A 19,324-nucleotide genomic window follows, 5' to 3' on the forward strand; every position below is an offset into this window, starting at 1 on the left:
TTTGGAGAAAGGGTTGCTTCACATAATACTATTGATATTCCATGCCATCAATGAAATAATCTTAGATTTAAGTGTAGGAATAGCAGACAAAACTATGTCTCATCTGATTCATTAAATCAAATCAACATACCATTAGCTCATGATTCAGCACGGAAGGTATGCTAGTTATAGTGTTTGCTTCAATAGTAGACACCACTTAGAGTTCCGCATAATGAAATGTTTGAATAGCACTTAATGGAGATTGTGCTAATTGACATACCAATGTGGAAAGAAGGAGCTTGTGTTGTTGACATAGGATTTCTTTAACAAATAAACCAAGAAAAGTCCTTCAATGATTTTCCCACAGACGTTTAGTCTTGCTGTGCAATCAATAATAGTTTATAAATTAGATTTTCATTCAAGGAGTACCCATTCATTTAACATCAACCCATGGCACTTTGTTTACTCAGAACGGGGCCTCGATGTCTCTGTGGCTTGTATGTGTTTTGTGTCCATATACATCCAGAGCTCCAGCTGTTTAGCTGAGGGAGCAGCTCAGTGCCGATGCTGAACCTCTCAGCATAAGCCACTGGTGAGGATAATTGATGGCAGGTTGTACTCCAACGCTCTGCCCTGCATGGAGGAATGAAACTCCCTTTTCCCTTCACACAGACAACTACTCTCACCCCAGAGCACAAACGTCAGCTGCACTCTCTAATTGTCAGCAAGTGATACGCCAATGTGCATTTACTTAGGAAAAGCTGATTGATAGATGCACTCTTTCTCAACTGTCAATATAGTGAACGTCTTACGGAGCACATTTGAGCACATTTTGATTTATTTCATTTATTCAGGGTAATTAGTCTTTTGACCCTCTAGCGGTGGTATTCACAGAGAGAGAATACATTTAGAACAACAGTCACTTGCATGAGAAGGCTTAGTTTTCCCTTTGTCCTTCAACTTGCACATTCAATTTATAATTTTTTCCCTTGAATTCTTCCATCTGCTGAATTTGCCTTTTCAAGGCCAAGTACAATCTCTCTCTCTCTCACACACACACACACACACACACACACACACACACACACACACACACACACACACACACACACACACACACACACAATGCAAAGCTCATTTCAGCTGAACCAGAAACACTTGCCATTATTTCCATAATGAATTGGAGTCACATGTCAAGGTGGAAATGTATTGAACGCACCAGAGCAAGGAGAGAGGAGTATGAATTATTATAATATTAGTAAAGGTCATTAGAATGTAAACACATGTACAGTATATGCCAGCTAGATAATAATAATAATAATACTAATACTTTAATTTTATATAGCGCTTTTCAAAATGCTCAAAGATGCTTAAATGATGTATTTAGGCTTCATTCTAATATTACATGGTGGGAGTAGCAATGCTGCACACTCACTTGGGTGTGTGTTTATATGTAAATAATAAATGATGAGGACCGTACCCTGAATGGGGTGTTTGAACAATTCATGCCATTCACAATTTGCTGCATTAGAAGTGTATATATTACAAAAAGAGACTTTTTCTCAAAGCAGTTATTTGCATGTTTTAGTGAGTGTCTGATATGTTTAATAAAGGCCAGTTGGCAGAATTCCCCATTAAATGCTCCGTCACAAATCATTCATTAAACCCTGGAAAGTAGACATAATAAAAGTTGTAAACACCAGTCACTCTCCCGTAGTTCTGTACCAATAAAATATACACAGAGTATGTATTGACCCCAATATCTATTAAAGTCTGAGCTGTAAAGTATCTCATTGGTTGGAGAGGGAGAGAATGAGGTAAACACAGAGTAAACTAAAGAACAAATATGTAGGGAAACATCCCTGTCATCTGCTGTCCTTAGGGGACAGCTGCCCCCATTGATGGCATGCCGTGTCATTGATCAAGTTATCTAAAGAATTATCATGAGGTCGATGGAAGGTGTGAGTGATTGGCTTTTGTGCCCTTCCTCCTCGTACACACATTGCCACTGTCCACGTCAATATGGAAGCAGGTTGCTCTGTGAACAGGTTTACCCGTCCATGACAGACTGTACCACTTTCTTTTTGTCACATTGAATCACTCAGACACCACACTGAGATCTGTGCACAAATCCATTTTTTTCCAAAACAAATTCTCCTCATGAAGCAATCAAACAGCTAAATATGTTTCCAACATTTAGATTAAGATGCTGAAACCAACAATGATGGACCAGCTGACTGAATGGTATAGTATGTGTTGTGTGTCCGTTACAGGACTTTAAAACGTCTTGTATTATTTTTAACCAGAATAACTGATGTCTAAACCACTGGATTGGCATTTTCTGGCTTTAGAAATTCTAAAAGCTCCTTTACAATAACATAATCAGTTTCAGTGAAATATACTGTTTTTCTAATCCATACAGGTTATAAAAACACAGTCAATGTAAATCTAAAAAGAAAACCCTCTATAAAATGAAGTATTTCATGTTTTGTGCAGATTGCGGCCAACTACTTGTCTCCATACCTTTATGGAATAGTGATGGGAGCTGGGACCAGACAAAATGAGCTGATAATGCAAAACATTTGACAGCAAGGAAATGAATAGAGGACAGGGTGTGAACAAGAGGGGGACAGATACAGCAATGAAAAAAATGACAAAAGAACTCAGGCCCATTTAATTATTGATTTTGTCACCATTTTTCTACCATCTATCATTTTCTGTCATATGAACTCTGTGACCCTGTCTCTTAAAAATTATGTTCAAATACATTTGCATAAGAAAATATGTTTAGCAGGAAATGTAATGTAATGCCACCTGGATTCAGGGGAAGAGTGGGTCTTTATTATATATTGAGGAAGTTAGTGCCCACCCAAAAACAATGGTTGCCTTGAGCCATTATTTTTTTACCTAAACCAAGTCTCTTCCGAACCTTGACCAAGAGTTTTAAGTTTGCTTTCTTTTAATGCAAACCGGGCTCTCCAGTGTCATTGTCCAGTGCTTTGAAACTTAGAATATGTTGTAAGGGCCTGAGGGGAAGTGTAGTGTCTGGCATCTACATTCCAGCCAGAAGGCTCCACCCACTCGTCAGGAGAGCATTGAGATCAGGTGTGGGACGAGACTCACCTGATCCTGATCTCCTCATCAAGGAGGTGGACAAAAGGCAAGGAGGGGGTAATGGAGCAGAGGAGACATGCGACAAGAGGGGAAGAGAGGCTTCGCCGCTTCACGAAGGAGATTAAGCCAAACTGACTCTGCCTGTGATTGCTGCGCTGCCCTAACTTCTGTGTCCTCCATACCGTCCTGTTACAATGGGAAACTGTGTAATTTACATAGCATGACCATCTTATTTATTTATATATATATATATATATATATATATATATATATATATATATATATATATATTCCTTGTCTTAAAGCAGTTGCTTGGTAAATGACAGAGATTTGGCTGACATAATAGATAAATGTTGGAGACCCATTAGAACATAAGGCACTTTCTGTAATCCACATATTAATATATATAATACACCTGTGAAATGTGGAGCCAGGACTTTGAACCTCCATTCATTGTTTTCTCCAATGTATGCTGGCATCAACACACTGGCACATCTGCTGTCTGCCGTCACAAGAGGATGGAAACCTTCCAATGGCTTGTCCAACAGACCAGACTGACTTAGCTGCCAGAGGGATTCATCAGAGAGGTGCTGAGTTTTCTACTGGAGGCTGAAAGCAGCTAACTTGTGAGGACACAGAGTCCCCTCTACGGGAGGAAACAGCTGGGCTTGTAAAGAGGAAGACAGTGTGCTGTCACACTATATCTAAGCCACGGCCTATTTGAATGGGTAGGGGATGTGTGCAATCTATAATCGGGTGTTGCGGTCTGGTGAATTTGTCCTCTCGCCTGGTCCACAGGGAGAGGGTAAAGGGAATCGGAGATGGTCTCTGCAGATCTCAGTGCCTCCTATGTACAGTGAAAAAATAATACTTTGATGTTTAGGTTGCTACGTGTGCACTGAAACTGTTTACATTGTATCACACAGGACAGAGATGTGCTGCTGCACTGCTCTCTGTTTGAAACTTTAACTAGTTTTTTTATTAACACCCTCAATCAGGGACTTCCCAGTAGGCCATTCACTTCTAACATGACAAAAATCCAGTAGCTTTAATCGATTGGAGGAAGGTAACGGAAAAAGGTGACGTTTCTGGTGGGTTCTTAGATCAGTCAGAGGCTAACACACACACACACACACACACACACACAGTCAGTGTGTCCATTGTTAGCCAGCTTACAGCTAACTTCTGGACAAGGTGCATGGGCTGTTTGGGTCAAATAAACACAGACTGCACAAACGCTGCAGCATATTGCCACCAATGAGGTGTGAATCACAGCTTCAGTCTTGTTAAAAATAAATCGACTCTTGAAATTATCCACACACACAGTGAAATGAGTCAAAAGCTGGGTGAGCATTTCCATAGAAGACCGATATAATTGTTGAATTTCATGCATCCGAACCAATAACGTATTTTGAATGCCTTTGTATACCACATACCCAGGTGAAAAGAAGAAACACCTTTTTAATTAGTTTATCAAAGCCTCAAAGTGATGCTCATTTTTCAAATAACAGTCAGCTCTTGTTTATTTAATGTAAAACGTGTTTACTTTACTATTAGAAACAGTGGCTGGGGAGAACAATGGAGCACAGTGACGATAAAGGAGCACACACACACACACACACACACACACACACACACACACACACACACAGGTATACAGGGTTCTACCTGTGATAGATTTTTAGAAAACTCCTGCTGTGACACTTGTCATTTGGGTGAGGCCAGACAATTTCAACCCACAGAGAATTCTATACATTATTACATTTAAAGGGATTAACATTACTAGAAGAGTCTGACTTGTTCTGCAAATCTGCAGTGGCTTATGAGTCTGAAGCAGGAAGATGAATAGTGTGGATAACTAGAGTTCTACGTAATTGTTAAACTTACTCACCAGGACACAGAATGTCTTGAATATTGCTTCTTACAATGACACTTTAAAGCTTAGCCTGTTGCCAAAACAAAATGGTATCTATAAATCTTTTTTAAAGTATCTTATTGCAGCTTTGAAACCGCACACCAACATTTACAACAACCCTTTTGTACTTCAAAAGCCCAAAGCAATATGACAAGAGTACAATGACACACACACACACACACACACACACACACACACACACACACAGAGAGAGTCAAGAGCCACCTGCGTGTTGTTAAGGTGAGGTCAGACTTCAGATGGATTAAGAAGAAAGAAAGAAAGAAAGTATCCTTTATTAATCCCCTTGAGGAAATTCTTCTCTGCATTTGACCCAGCCCTGGATAGGGAGCAGTGGGCAGCCCTGAGAGGCGCCTGGGGAAAAGGAGCATCTTCAGCAACAATATAACTCTGCAACCTTTAATGTTCTTCCACACAAGGTCACCTGGTTTGGATGTGTGTAGCATATAGATCACTGGTATTAAATATCAAGTCTATGTTTCGCTGAAAACTTACCAAAAATGAACCCACAGTGTTTAAATGTTGCTTATACCAGTTCTACTGTAACATTGAAGTGTAACTGCACCCCAAGGTCAGAGTCCAACCACCGCATGATTTAAAAAAAAAAAAAAAAGCAAACCCCGCTTACGTTATGACAAGCGCCTCAACGCAGTGTCAACCAATAAGACAGCTGATAGCAAATAGCGATATAGGGCACTGAATTTGATTAATTTACTGCTTATAGATGAGACAAGAATTAAACATGTGGTCCCTTTGGCTTAATCCCCATTTCTGGGAGAACAGTTTGCCAGGAGGAGAGTGGGTGCCAGCTTTGGGGGCGGACCCCCGCAGCTTTAGCAACTCAAATTCAACCACTGCAAACCTAGCGGCTAGAGCGGGCATCTGAACTCGTCCAGATGTGAACACCAGCATTGATGTATATCATACAAGTACAGTCATATCATTTAGTTTATAGCTTAAAGAATGTGTGCTGTTACTGTTTTCTCCATGTGTAGGCTATCACTCAAATGGCAGGAAGATGTGAAAATCTGACATTTAAATATTTATATTTTAAATAAAATATGTTATATTGTATTTCATTATTTGGTTCCTTAATTCCCTAGAATAAATTCTGAAAACATTTACACGACTTTGTCACTGAGCTGAAGAGCTAAAATGAAGTGGAGAAACCCTGAAGCGTGTAAAGATACTATGCCTGTACGTGTTGTTGTAACAAATCTAGTTATTTGGGATAATCTACAGTACAGACAGATTTGGGAACTATTTTCTACCCAAACGCAAACAAAGTGAAAACTGTTTGGCATGTGTGATGTTTGTTAATTAGATTTTTTGAGATCTGTGTTTATGTGTGTGCATGTGTTGGGTGAATACAAGGATCAAAGCACTAGGTTAGGACTGGTTATTGTCCGTGTGGGCTTGCAGGAAGTCTCTGCCTCTAATTACAGGACTACACATACACACAGTCATACACAGTCACACACATGTCACGGACACAGACAGACATACACACTATTATTTTCTTTTTCATATATGTTCAGGTCTGTCTAAACCTAAAGAGCAAGCATGTCTCATAATAGAAACCTACCACTGAGGTTAGATGTGGGCTAAGTTAAGTATTAATTACTTGTTCTCTGAAGCAATAACAAGATTATGTCTGTAGTAATTGGCATACAACAGGTGGACATGTTAACCCCATTCCGTCCCCCAACCAACTGACAACTCTTTCAATGAATCCTCTCTCTCTCTCTCTCTCTCTCTCTCTCTCTCTCTCTCTCTCTCTCTCTCTCTCTCTCTCCCCCCTTTCCTTATTTGAAAGATGAGTTCAAAACAAATGGGCTCACATTGCACACTCTCTTGCAAAGAAAGGGTACATTGTTGCATCAGACTAAGGTTTATTGACAGGTATGTTGTTCACTAACACCGAATTTGCCTTTGTGCTTTGGGCACATAAGATATTAAGATGAAATAAAAACACAGGCAAAGTACTGCAAAAGATGCATGTTTTAAATGAGAGAGCTGTATACAGGTTTCTGCAAAGATGTTGTATTGTACAGTAATATAACATGAAGCTAACACTATTACTGCAGTTTCGTAAGTCACCGACTCTCCCGGGTCACTTGGTGCATCTTTCTTTTCTTTTCTCTTACAGGGTAAAACGTTGGTTATGTGCTTGGTCTTCAGCAGTGGTGGAAGAAGTTCAGATCCTTTACTTATGAGTAAAAAGGAACACGTATGTTCAATCATGTTTATAGAGTCTCTATCCTGTAAGAACCACATTTCTCTAAAAAGTCATATTTTCATGAGCTAAAAAAACAGCCATGCTTTCATCTTTGTAGTGATGCATTTCCAGCTGATCAAAGGGGCTTTTAAGTAGTAAATTTGGCTTAAGAAGTATAGAAGATTTTTTCATTACATATAGGAACACTTCCTTCAGTTCATGACGAGCCAATTAAAATCACTAAATGTGGAGGTTATACAATTTTAACTGGACAGGAAGGAAAATGGATGGCCTACACATACTTCAGTAAATATATTTAGTTATACTCAACGACTGGTCATCAATAAGAAGAAAACTGAGGTACATGTCCTCCTGTGTATTAGCTCGCTAGAACAGCGCAGTAAAAACTGTGTTACAAAGACATTATTCAAACTGAAAATGTGTTCTTCTCGGTAGTAAACCCAAGGACTAGGTAGTATTTTTCTGTGGACCAATGCAATGAATAGGCTGGCTCCCTGCGCGCGCACTCTCGGCGCGCTCTAATTAGTGCGCGCACTCTTGTGTAAAGGTGGAGACTCGGCTCGTCGCTGCTGCGCCGCTCAGAAGAAACTTGAGCTGTTGAAACTTTGACGAACATCGTTAGATGTCTGCCACATAACCAGACATATTTAGATTATATGCTGCTCAAGAACTCTCCCAATGTTTGACGAAGAACACGAAACCGACAGCGGCGAGAGAGCCCATCTGTCTGAGTCTCCCTCACCGCCTCAGCCTGTCTGTCTTCCCCGAGGATCTCCGTCCTCACCGCGGCCCCTGGACCTCTTTTCCTCCGCCTGTCCGCTGCTGGGGGACACAGACCCGCCTTACCTCGCCACCCCGGAGTGTCTTTACCCGTCTCCAGAAAACCAGGAACCCGGGGACTCTCCACACTTCACACCGCCAAAGTTACGCCAGAGCATCGGGGACACCGGCTCTCCGTTTAATTCGCGGATAGATGCGGTGTACGACCGCTGCGATGACCCGTTCCTCAAGTGGAGAGGACGAGGCGCGGCGAACGCTGACCGCTTTCAGCACCGCGGAAAGCGACTCCCCCGGACACCGGAGCGCTCGGACCACGGGAACCACTCTGTTGAGGACGTCGACGCCGGGTTCAACTCCGACACCAGGCACACGTGAGTCATCGTCTTGTATTCACCCACAACTTTTGTTCATCCACCCAGAGACATGGTTCATACGTAGAAGTCACCAGTGTCCCGGCCTTGTGTAGCGTCCATGTGCTTATTTATAAACTCTGCAATTTGCAGTTATACAAAGCAGCTGCTGAGCATATAGTTTAGAAATGGCAAAGCCGTTCTGGGTTGAGAGAATTTAATCAACAGTGACTAATCCACCTGGGATGTCAACAGGTAGAGGTCAGTGTTAGAGAGTAGAGTGAAGCAGCATGATTTTCCCTGAGCCATGCTGCATTCACCTGTCTATGCAGCTTTGGACCAACACGCTGTGTTTTAAAGGTCCTTTACTCAATCTCAATACATCAATCAGACTGGACTGGGATATACAATGGATCAGTCTTACGAAAGGGTCATCACATATTATTCTGTCATTCACTGTTTGAAATGCAAACAGATGTTCCTTCTTAAATGTGCAGCAAATGTGTAAATGCTGTGTTGATTGAGTCTGTGGCGAACTAACTTTACTGTTACTGTTTATTTCAGCTGAGCTGTTGTTTGTGAAGGGTGTTTGAGTTTGAATGAATTGGTGTCTTTGTAGCTTTCCACTACAAACCCATATGTTGTCTTTGGGTTGAGAGAGAGAGCTTCTTCATTGCGAAGCACAAATGCAGATGAATTAGTCAATGGGGGTCGTGCGTGTATATGTGTCCGTTGTGTGTTAGTCTGAGTAATAAAGAGACAACAGGCCAAAGCATGTGACACTGAGCAGAGTACATATATTGGCTTGCACAGTACATCCCCACAATGTCACGCACGTGTCACAAACTTGCACAGAAACATAAAACCCTAATTGGGAACTTTTCTGTCATTTTGAAGATGGCTACAGTGTCCTATATTCAGTTAATTCTCTCAGTTGTCCTTGTTATGTTTAAAGTGACATTATTAAATAATTAGTATTTCTGCGATTTAGCACCCCTCATGACAGTTGTACACATTTGTTGAGAAGCCAGCAAATATTACTTACTTGACCAACATAGCACTCCAGACTAACTTTGACTTTCTGATCGATGACAATCAACTACATTTGAGAAGGAAATGTTGTAGCTTTGATTTCACTACATTTATGTATAGTGTCAATTAAATCCATTGCATTGTTGTACAGTAAGAAAGGGGGAGGTATGGTCAAACTAAAATATCTTTGACCCAGGCAACCCTGTCTCCTAAAAATTACGTTCCCCCAGAACTAATACGCATTCCCAATTACGATGTTTGGATGTGGTTAGAAATGTTCTGAACACATTCATATCAGTTAGTATTTTGAAAACCGGATGTTGGGTCCCGTGACTCCTTCCGCCCGTTTGAATATTTTTCACGGAGGATTCTGCACTTGATGTGACCACAGAGATCCGAGTGTCTGCTGATGATCGCAGTGGTTTACTGCACTAGATGGAGTTTATCACACACTTTGGGCTGCATTCACAAACAACCCGACTCAGAGAAGACCGGAGCCGACGCGAAGGAGGCTGTTACCGACGGCCTGACGGCGACGCCAAGCGTCTGAAGACTGAGCCCCGAGCCTCCCGGTGCGGCCGGTGCGGCCGGTCCTTTCGGTGCTCGCCTCCCGGTGCGACCGACTCTCGGGCTCCAGGTGCGGCCAGCGCCCCGGCCAGCTGGCTCTCACTGGCCTCACCCCGCCCCTCTTTTCTTTTTTCTCCGCAGAGTTTAAAAATTAAAATATGCTTAAATAAAGCAAGAAAACAAAAACACAAACACACGATTATAAACGTATTTGTAATACATCAAACACAAACATAAAAACAATAAAACAAAAATACGTGTATAATCAACATACGTGTTTAATCAACCTATACGTGTATAATCAACCTATACGTGTATAATCAACGTATGTGTAATACGTCAAACACAAACATAATCAGGGAGGAGATACGTTTCTGATCAAACGTAATTGGGAATGCGTATTAGTTCTGGGGGAACGTAATTTTTAGGAGACATGGTTGACCCAGGAGACCATTGTTCTTGCTCCATGAAAAATGAGACGTCAACATTGATATGTTGCAAATGGAAAATTTGTGATTTTGGGCTCTACAAAATAAATTGAATTTAATACAAATCAATCAGGATACGTATCTCCACTCTGACAGAGCACCAATGAGCAGGATCATTATGCACTTGCTTGAATGTGACCACCTGGCATTTTTACTCACACAGACTAAAAAATGCCCACATGTGCGACCACTTTAGTCGCAGACTGGAGAATTGCAACAGTGAGAAGGTCAACTCGGCCTCTGTCTTGAAGCCTTTTATTTGGCAAAGCTCTTGCCAACGGCTAAATGGAAAATCTTCAGTCTCTTTGCCTCTGCCATCAGAGAATACCAAGCTCGCTCCATCTCATACGTAGTGTGACGTTGTGCCGTAAAGCTACACACTTTTCCCGGGAGTTCATACCCACTCACCAAAAATACATAGTAAAAAGACAAACGTTCCGTGAAGAATGAAATAGCGCCATTCAGGTCAATGTATCTTCAAAATTATATTGAAGCTATTATTTTAAAGGTAAAGTGTTGCACTATTACTACTTCACTGTGAGATAAGTCCTCACAAGTACGTTTTGAGGACACACTCCATTGCATCCATGCAGGGAACATCCACAGGCACAGCTGGGGCGTAAATGGTGACTCTTAATGGTTATTTGAGTAGCACTGCCAGAGCAGTTATGCCTATCAGATATTGAGAATGGCAGGCCTCAGAGTTGGCTCTTTGATCTTCTCTGAGCTGCTCCTTTGATACACCAGTGTTCAACATAAAAGGCGTCACATGGAAAAGAAGCATATGCTCTCCTGGATGCCTGACTTGGCTAAATATTGGACGCCTTTGTGTGAAAGAGAACGTAAGAGAGGATGAACATGCCTGTTTCTCATTACCTGTAAAATATGGTGAGCAACTCACCTTTGATCTTAAAAATTGGCAATTTACTGTGTGTGTGTGTGTGTGTGTGTGTGTGTGTGTGTGTGTATAATTGATAAATAGAGAGAGTGCTGAGAGTTTAACTCTTAAAGATATTCATGTCTGTGCACTGATAAAGTAGTGACTCATTAGTATTAGTTCTGTAAATATTCATGCTGAGTCGAACCTTCTTTTTCACTCATTATTCTCAAAATTGGATTTCAAGCCTGATTAGTCTTCTTCTCTTCCTTTCTTTTTCTCCAGTTCACCGGAAAATGACCTAACCTATTTGATTGCTTGAACTGAACATAATGAACTTGGTGGCCCAACATTATACAGTTTAGCTCTAGTAAAAAGGTTATGCAGAGTTCAGGACAGAGGAGTTCCCAGTAAGTGACACATATTTAAGGATATTTGTCATTGGATTTCTCCCATCTCCAAAAAATGTAAAAGCACTTTCTATTTGCTCAAATCCAGTGATTATAGTAAAACAGAGTTAATGGCACATTTTGAAAAAAACACATGTGGTTTTGCTTGTTATAACCCACTTTTATTTACACTTTCTGTACATCACTCACAGAAACCCATGTGTTTCTAGATAGGTTCATTCCCTCAATCCAGGTATGCTTTTCATTCATTTGATTGCACAATTCTTTACAAAGGTAGTCAATCCTAATGGCCATTATCTTCTCGGCTTGATTCCTAGATAACATAGCTCATGAAAACAATTACTTTCTGGCTGGATATAAGAGGTCTGACTGTTGTTGTTTCAATGCAGCTAATTCTAAAGTATTATCGATCGAAACTCCCCAAAGCCACCTAAATGTAACTCAAATTGGCCAACTGATTTATGTTTTTTATTGGTGGGTTATATCACTTTACATCGAATACAATTTCATTGGTATGAAAGAACTGCAGCTTGGCTGGATATGGAGATTTCTGCAATGCTGTGTTTGAATATATTCAGAATCACCAGTAGCAGTGGTACGAGACAGTTTCTCTCTTTTATGACAGTTTTGTTGTTAATTGGAGAGGGTCTCTGACAGACCTGCAGCTGCCTCTGCCTTGTATGTGGCAACAACATGAGAGACTCAGTAACAGATTGAATTGGCGCAATGTTTGGTTTAGGGATTAAAAATGTTGCCATATAAATTACATTGCAAGTTACTTCCAACCAGGCCATTACCATGAACCTTTTTTTCATTGGTGGTTTTGAACCAAAGTAGGGATTAGAGGTGGCTGAATACTGTAGCCTGACATTATGTTCGTCTACAACCATGTAGGGAATAACGTCTGGTCGTTTTGGTTGCAACAATGCTAATGTGACAAGTCCTGAACACAATATGATGTACAAATACAATCACCATAGGCAAATAGAGCAAGACGAAAAATGACATAGTGAAGGATTGATTGTGTATTTATGTTTGTTTTAGTACACACACACACACACACACACACACACACAGACACACACACACACACACACACACACACACACACTTTATATCCATTATGTCTGCCTCCTCCTGTCTTTGTGACTGTAATTCTGCACAAAAACGATGCAAGTAAATTCTATTTCAGATCAGAATCACAAACAGTCAGAGATGGATGGAGAGAAGGTTAGAGAGGGATGGAAAATAGCGATTCATTACCTGACTATAAGGTTATCTCAATGGGCTGGCAGCCAGACTGTCCCCTCATGTTTGAGAAATATCACCAATGCTTACAAATATATGTGTGTGGGTGTGCGTGCGTGCGTGTGTGTGTGTGTGTGTGTGTGTGTGTGTGTGTGTGTGTGTTTGGAGGATATATTGGGTACAACTCACAGCATACTGCATTGTAATATATCAACACAAACAATGACTTTAACAAACAAAAACATTTAAAGCGTCATAAAGGCAGTATTCACTGCATGATTTTTTTAATTAGTTTGAATCACAGTTTACAGATGATGCTTGTTGTGTCCACGTTCTGTATGAATACAGATGGTGTCACACACATGTGTTTGTCCACTGATTGAGTACATTGAAAATCAAGACCATATATATATATATATATATATATATATATATATATATATATATATATATATATACCCTTTAATCGCACATTGAGACTCTCTCTCTCTCTCTCTCTCTCTCTCTCTGTGATTTGCCTTGGTGAGCTCTCTTCATTTTCTCAGTTCCACATGCTTTAACGCCCCCAGGGAATGTTTCCACCATGAACATATTTCCATTTTCACCTTTTCCTTCAATGTCCAGCCTTCTGTGTACACACACACACACCAACACAAAAAGTGAGGGGAATTACAAATAGCCTGAATTACAAACCGGTCTCAGTTATGCTATTAAAGTTATTCAGGTTGGCACGATTCCTTGTAGTTCACTCAACAAGAATGGTTTCAATTGTCATATTAACATTTTAGAAATTCAATCTCAATCTAAATTAGTTATTTCACACTGGAGAACCACATTATTCTGGGTAATCATTTTCCACCAACAGCACTAGTATTCCCATTCCCACTTTTCATTTCAAAGCTTACCCATATCCAGTATCTTCTCCTCTGCTCACACACTGTCACTCGGTCTGTCTCTTTCGCATTTCTCTAGCTTTGGGATACATCAAGGCTTTTGTTCCCACTATTTGGGTCAGAGAGTGTCAGGCTACAGAGCAGATGCAGACATTGTGGCAGATCAGTGTGTCCCAAAAATACATATAGAGGAGTAAAATAGTTCCAGTGAAATGTGGTTTTCAGTACAAGGTGTGATTACCAGTGGTTCTGTCTGTGCAAGGTACAGCCAGTCATATTTGAAAAGTCCCTTTTGATGAAGAATATTTTTTACATTGGGTCACTGGAAATGGAGCTCCATGTAGAAAGAAAAGCAAATAAAGACATTTTATTCATATACATGTTCATGCTGTGTGCATGCATGCATTGATAATGACAGAGTCACCGCTGGCCAAAGATTCTCTTTGGACAGTCACTCACTCGTTGTAGTGTGAGTTTGTCATGCCAGAGCCAATTACGGTTGACAGCTTCATCTCTCTCTCTCTTGCCAATCAGAACTGTTGACCTGAGATGGCCCCACAGTAAGCTTTGACCCTGGAAGCGGTTCATTGATTTGACCGGAGACAGATATGTCACAGATGGATTGGTTGGCTTTCTCTCGGGTCAGGGGAGAAGTCTGTGTTGAGCACTGCTGATCATGTTTGACCAGTTCCTGTCCACGGCGGATATCCACATGGGGAGACAGTAATGAGTTTGTTTGCCTTGTTACACCATGGTTACTTTGATGTGACTAATGATTCTGTCGTTCCTCTTGCCGCCATCATTTGCTCTCTTGCTCTCCACTTTTCTTTCCTTCGTCAACACTTCATCACTCATTCCTCTGATTCGTTCTTTGTCTCCTAATTCAATTTTCATCAATGTTGTCCTTGTTCTTTTGATTCTCCTCACTGTTAGCTCTCCTCTTTATTGTCCCCAGGGTGGAAGCCATGCATCGCCGGCACACCACATTGAGAGAGAAGGGGCGTCGCCAGGCAGTGCGAGGCCCAGCTTACATGTTCAATGAACGTGGCTCGGCCCTCACTGCAGAGGAGGAGCGTTTTCTGGATGCGGCTGAATACGGAAACATTCCTGTGGTCCGCAAAATGCTGGATGAGTCCAAAACCCTTAACTTCAACTGTGTGGACTACATGGGCCAGAATGCTTTACAGCTGGCAGTGGGCAACGAGCACCTAGAAGTGACAGAGCTGCTTCTGAAAAAGGATGGTTTGGCGAGGATCGGCGATGGCCTGCTTTTGGCCATCTTCAAGGGTTATGTCCGAATCGTTGAAGCCATTCTCGCCCACCCTGCTTTTGGTGGAGGTCTCCCACTTGCTTTGAGCCCTCTGGAGCAGGAGATGCGTGATGATGACTTTTATGCTTACGACGAGGACGGAACACGTTTTTCACATGATGTCACTCCCGTCATCCTGGCTGCTCACTGCCTGGAGTATGAGATCGTCCACATCTTTTTGATGAAGGGGGCCCGCATTGAAAAGCCCCATGACTACTTCTGTAATTGTTCAGAATGCGTTGAGAAACAGAAGCAAGATGCGTTCAGTCACTCCCGCTCAAGGATGAACGCATACAAAGGCCTGGCCAGTGCAGCTTACCTGTCACTCAGCAGTGAAGACCCTGTGCTGACCGCCCTCGAGCTCAGCAATGAACTGGCAAGACTGGCCAACATCGAGACAGAGTTCAAGGTAAGGTGGTGTCTGATTTCTCAACATCTTTGCCTATCTTTTTTTTTGGTTTGCCCGTATTTTACGTTTTCTATCCCCACACTTTTTGAAATGCCCACAACTTCACCAACATACGAGTTCATATGGGGTCCAAGGGTTGACCGAAGATTTGGCAGAGTGGCGTAGGGCAGGAAGGTGAACAAGAGATTTGTTCTTCTTCAGAAGACAAACACACAAACACACACACAATACATAGAGTGCTTCGCTCAAACGCTAACAAGATTAAGGAACTAGGAACGAACGTGTCCAACAATTATAATTGAAAGCCAAGCTGTAGAGACAGTCTTTTTTTAAAGAACACTCAGACCACATTTTACTATTTTAGGATGGTTACATCAGTGTAGCTGAAAGTATTATTTCCTACAACATCACATAATGGAGCATAAATGTGGGGCCCAGTATTAAAAGCAATCTTTCAACATGTTTTATAGTTGATACAGAACCCACAGAGGTAGCTGGTGGAGCTGTACACTACACAACACAGGAGGAAAGCAACATTTATAGTTTGGGACCCTTTACGTCCTTATTTTGATTAATTTGAAAGTCCATTTACTTGGGAAAGATGATCCAAGTTAACCACAGCAATTAAAAACATCTTTAAGAGATCTTTTTTTATTCCATCCTCTGATGCCGTACTTAGCAAATGAATATTGACATTTACTGTATATGTGGTAGTATTAAAAAAAAACATGTTTTATAAAACATAGTGTCTGATGAGGGGTGGTCTATATACATCATATTAAAGGACATTTGCGGTGCAAAGGTAACAATTTGGTCAACCATGTTTTTATGGACACAGGAACAGCCCTGTATCTATTGTGGTTTATATGAGTCTATTCATGTCTGTATGAGTTTTTGGTGGAAAATGAGTTTCCCCACTGGGGATTAATAAAGTTTTCTAATCTATAATCTAATCTAGGAAGTCCAGATTTAACTCATTTAACAGTTTTTTAGGTTGTTACCTTTTTGATTTAATGCTTTGAATGTTCAAGTGTCCCCCAAGAAGACCTTTTGGTTTTGTGTGTGGATCCCAGATGATAGAGCAATTGAACGTCCCTGCAGACCAATCTTATCTTGATTGGAAAGTGTCTCAGCTGGAAGCTGTGGACCGAGCGCAGAGACAGGCCTCGGGTTCAGCTGCACATTGTCGGCAAGAAGGAGGGTTGTCAACAGATAAATGAGCATCTTGTAATCAGCGGTAGATTAAAAGAACAGATTGTTCTCATATGTTGGCTAGTGTTACCGATGAGATCATTGATTTTCTTAGCTCATGTAGAGAATGGTGATGTAAGCAAGGTTGAAATATGGTTCAGTGTGTCTGCAGCCTCTGAAGAAAAACATACTTTTTAAATGTTACATTGCTTGTGAGCATCCTGTCATATAATAATTTAGGAGTCTATTTGGTCTTGGATCTCCTGAAACTTTATCTTGGTGTTATTTAGCACTGTTTTGGAAAGAGGAAGTACTATTTTACCCTTTATTTATACAGTGGTGCTTTTGTTTTGTTTTCCATATCCTTTATTTATAGTAAACCCACTGAAACGCCTGTACTGTGTAACAAGTGATGCAACATAGTACAAAAAAGAACTTTCATCTTTTTCTCTGTGCCTCGGTCTTTTTGCTCTGTTATCGAAAGAGGTTCAGCGTATTGCTATTTTATACTAGTATAGTATTGTTGTCTGTATTGTGACAATCTTAGTTTGAAGCGATCTAAGGTCTTTATATCTTTAACTCATTGCACACTCCACATTATCTGTGTAACTGAAGCTGAAAATGTCCCCCCATATTTGAAATGCCTATTAACCAGGATTTAAATCTGTTGATTGACTCAGACCGGAGGCTCACTTACAGTGTGGCAGGTTTTAGGCAAGCTTTCAGTAGCAGTGTGAGGTGAGGGAGACGATTCCCTCCACTGTGCCAGTTTATACACCTGTTTCAAATCAATGTGCCACAGATATTAAGATTAGCACAGTGTGACTCCGTAAACAAAATGAACATCCAAATTTTAGACATATAAAAAAAAAATATATATATAAAAGTCCGACGTAGTGTGGACGCTCAGTGTAAATATAGCAAAAGATATGCGTTTAAAATATAAACCTCACGTGGAGATCGAACCTTTTACCTTGCAGTCCGAGGACGAACCCTCTACCACATTAGCTACAAATATTGATAGGACTTTACTCCGCATAGTTTTGTGTAGTCAACACATGACAGTATTTGTTTTCTCCTCTCTATAAGAGTTTGATAGTTATAACAGGTACAATAGCAATACAATGTCAATAATTGTCTTTATTCTTGTTCTATGATTTCATAAATACAACAAACTATAGTTTTTGTATATATAATATGACAACTTTATAAGCTCTGATATCAAATAGCTTTTGTGGCTCCAGACACATTTTTTGGGTGGAAAAAGGAGGGTCCCTACCAATGCTGAGACCAAACCTACACCCTTGATATATATATATATATATATATATATATATATATATATATATATATATATATATATATTGTCAACAACCAACCAGTAAGGCTGACCAATACACACATTATTATTATTCTGATATCATTAAGGAAAGTGTCTGTTATCAATGTATATAACCAAATGGCAAATCAATTAAAAAACAAAAATGAAATGTATGTGGGGTTTGTTATGTGTGCGAGGTTAAAACATATACTGCCCGATATAGCTGCAAAATTTCAAACATCCCTGTATTTGATAATATTCTATTATTACAGTATAAATAAATGGCAACCATAAGCAGACATGCCATAAAAGCTATAAGCTATAAAGCTATAGAAACAGATTTATAAAGCCATGCTTCACAAGGAAAGAAAATGAAACGAAACCTGTATAACGATTCCTATTGTATATGCTCTTACTTACAGTCAAAAGACAGTTTTGAGATATTTAGCGAAAAGAGTTAAGTAAGCAAGAAAACAAAAGGTGACGCTTTTTGTAAGACATTTTGTGAGCAACAGTCTCATGTGATCTTAGCTTGCTAATTAGTTATTTTCAGACCAAATGTTTACTGTTAGTCATGTGTGGTTTGTTGCCAGAAGCTTCTGGTGTGTTTTCTCTTAGTTTATCTTTTTAGTGGTGTATACTGTACAGTAGGCGGTGTATACACGATGACTCCATGGAATATTTACAGGGCATTAAGGAGTGTTTCACTTTAGAGTGGCTGACTTTGCTCCTATTGATTACATACTGAATTATATGTATAGTCAAGATAATTAATGATCATTAATGATCATGAATGTATCATCTAATTGAACGATCAGATAACAATGGCATAATGATTCTCTTCTTGTTTGTCCCCTTTGTTCGCCCATGTGTTACTGCATTTCTCTCTTTCTGTATATTTCTGATTGTCCTCATTCATCCATTCCTTAATCTTTTCTGCCCACTTTTGTATTTGTCAGTCAGCCTTTCTGCTTGTCATTCGGCTCCCTGTCTCCAGACAAATTAATGAGAAGGGCTCACCTGAGGGACCAGTGGTGTGTTTGGGCTCATCTGTCTCATTAACATCTCATTATCACCCTGTCTTCTCTCTTTATTGGTCTCCCTGCTCTTCTTCACATCATCTTTTCATAACCTAAAAATATCAACTAATTGAAGAAAGCATGCCAATAGCCTGAGACAATCCT

At 40.4% G+C, this 19,324-nt stretch overlaps 1 protein-coding gene across 2 annotated transcripts in view; it reads left to right on the forward strand.

The window, feature by feature from the left end:
* Positions 1-7,943: 7,943 nt before the first annotated feature.
* Positions 7,944-19,324, forward strand: part of trpc7b (transient receptor potential cation channel, subfamily C, member 7b) — a gene marked incomplete at both ends in the record, with an annotated part of 47,338 nt that continues 35,957 nt past the window's right edge. For both annotated transcript variants that reach the window (XM_079228906.1, XM_079228907.1), the window contains 2 exons: positions 7,944-8,416; positions 14,866-15,628. In XM_079228906.1, coding sequence (XP_079085032.1) covers positions 7,944-8,416; positions 14,866-15,628 — 1,236 coding nt within the window. The remainder of the gene's footprint in view (positions 8,417-14,865; positions 15,629-19,324) is intronic.

This window comes from Taurulus bubalis (genome assembly GCF_910589615.1).
Source record: "Taurulus bubalis genome assembly, chromosome: 13".
In the NCBI taxonomy this organism is placed as follows: Eukaryota; Metazoa; Chordata; class Actinopteri; order Perciformes; family Cottidae; genus Taurulus; species Taurulus bubalis.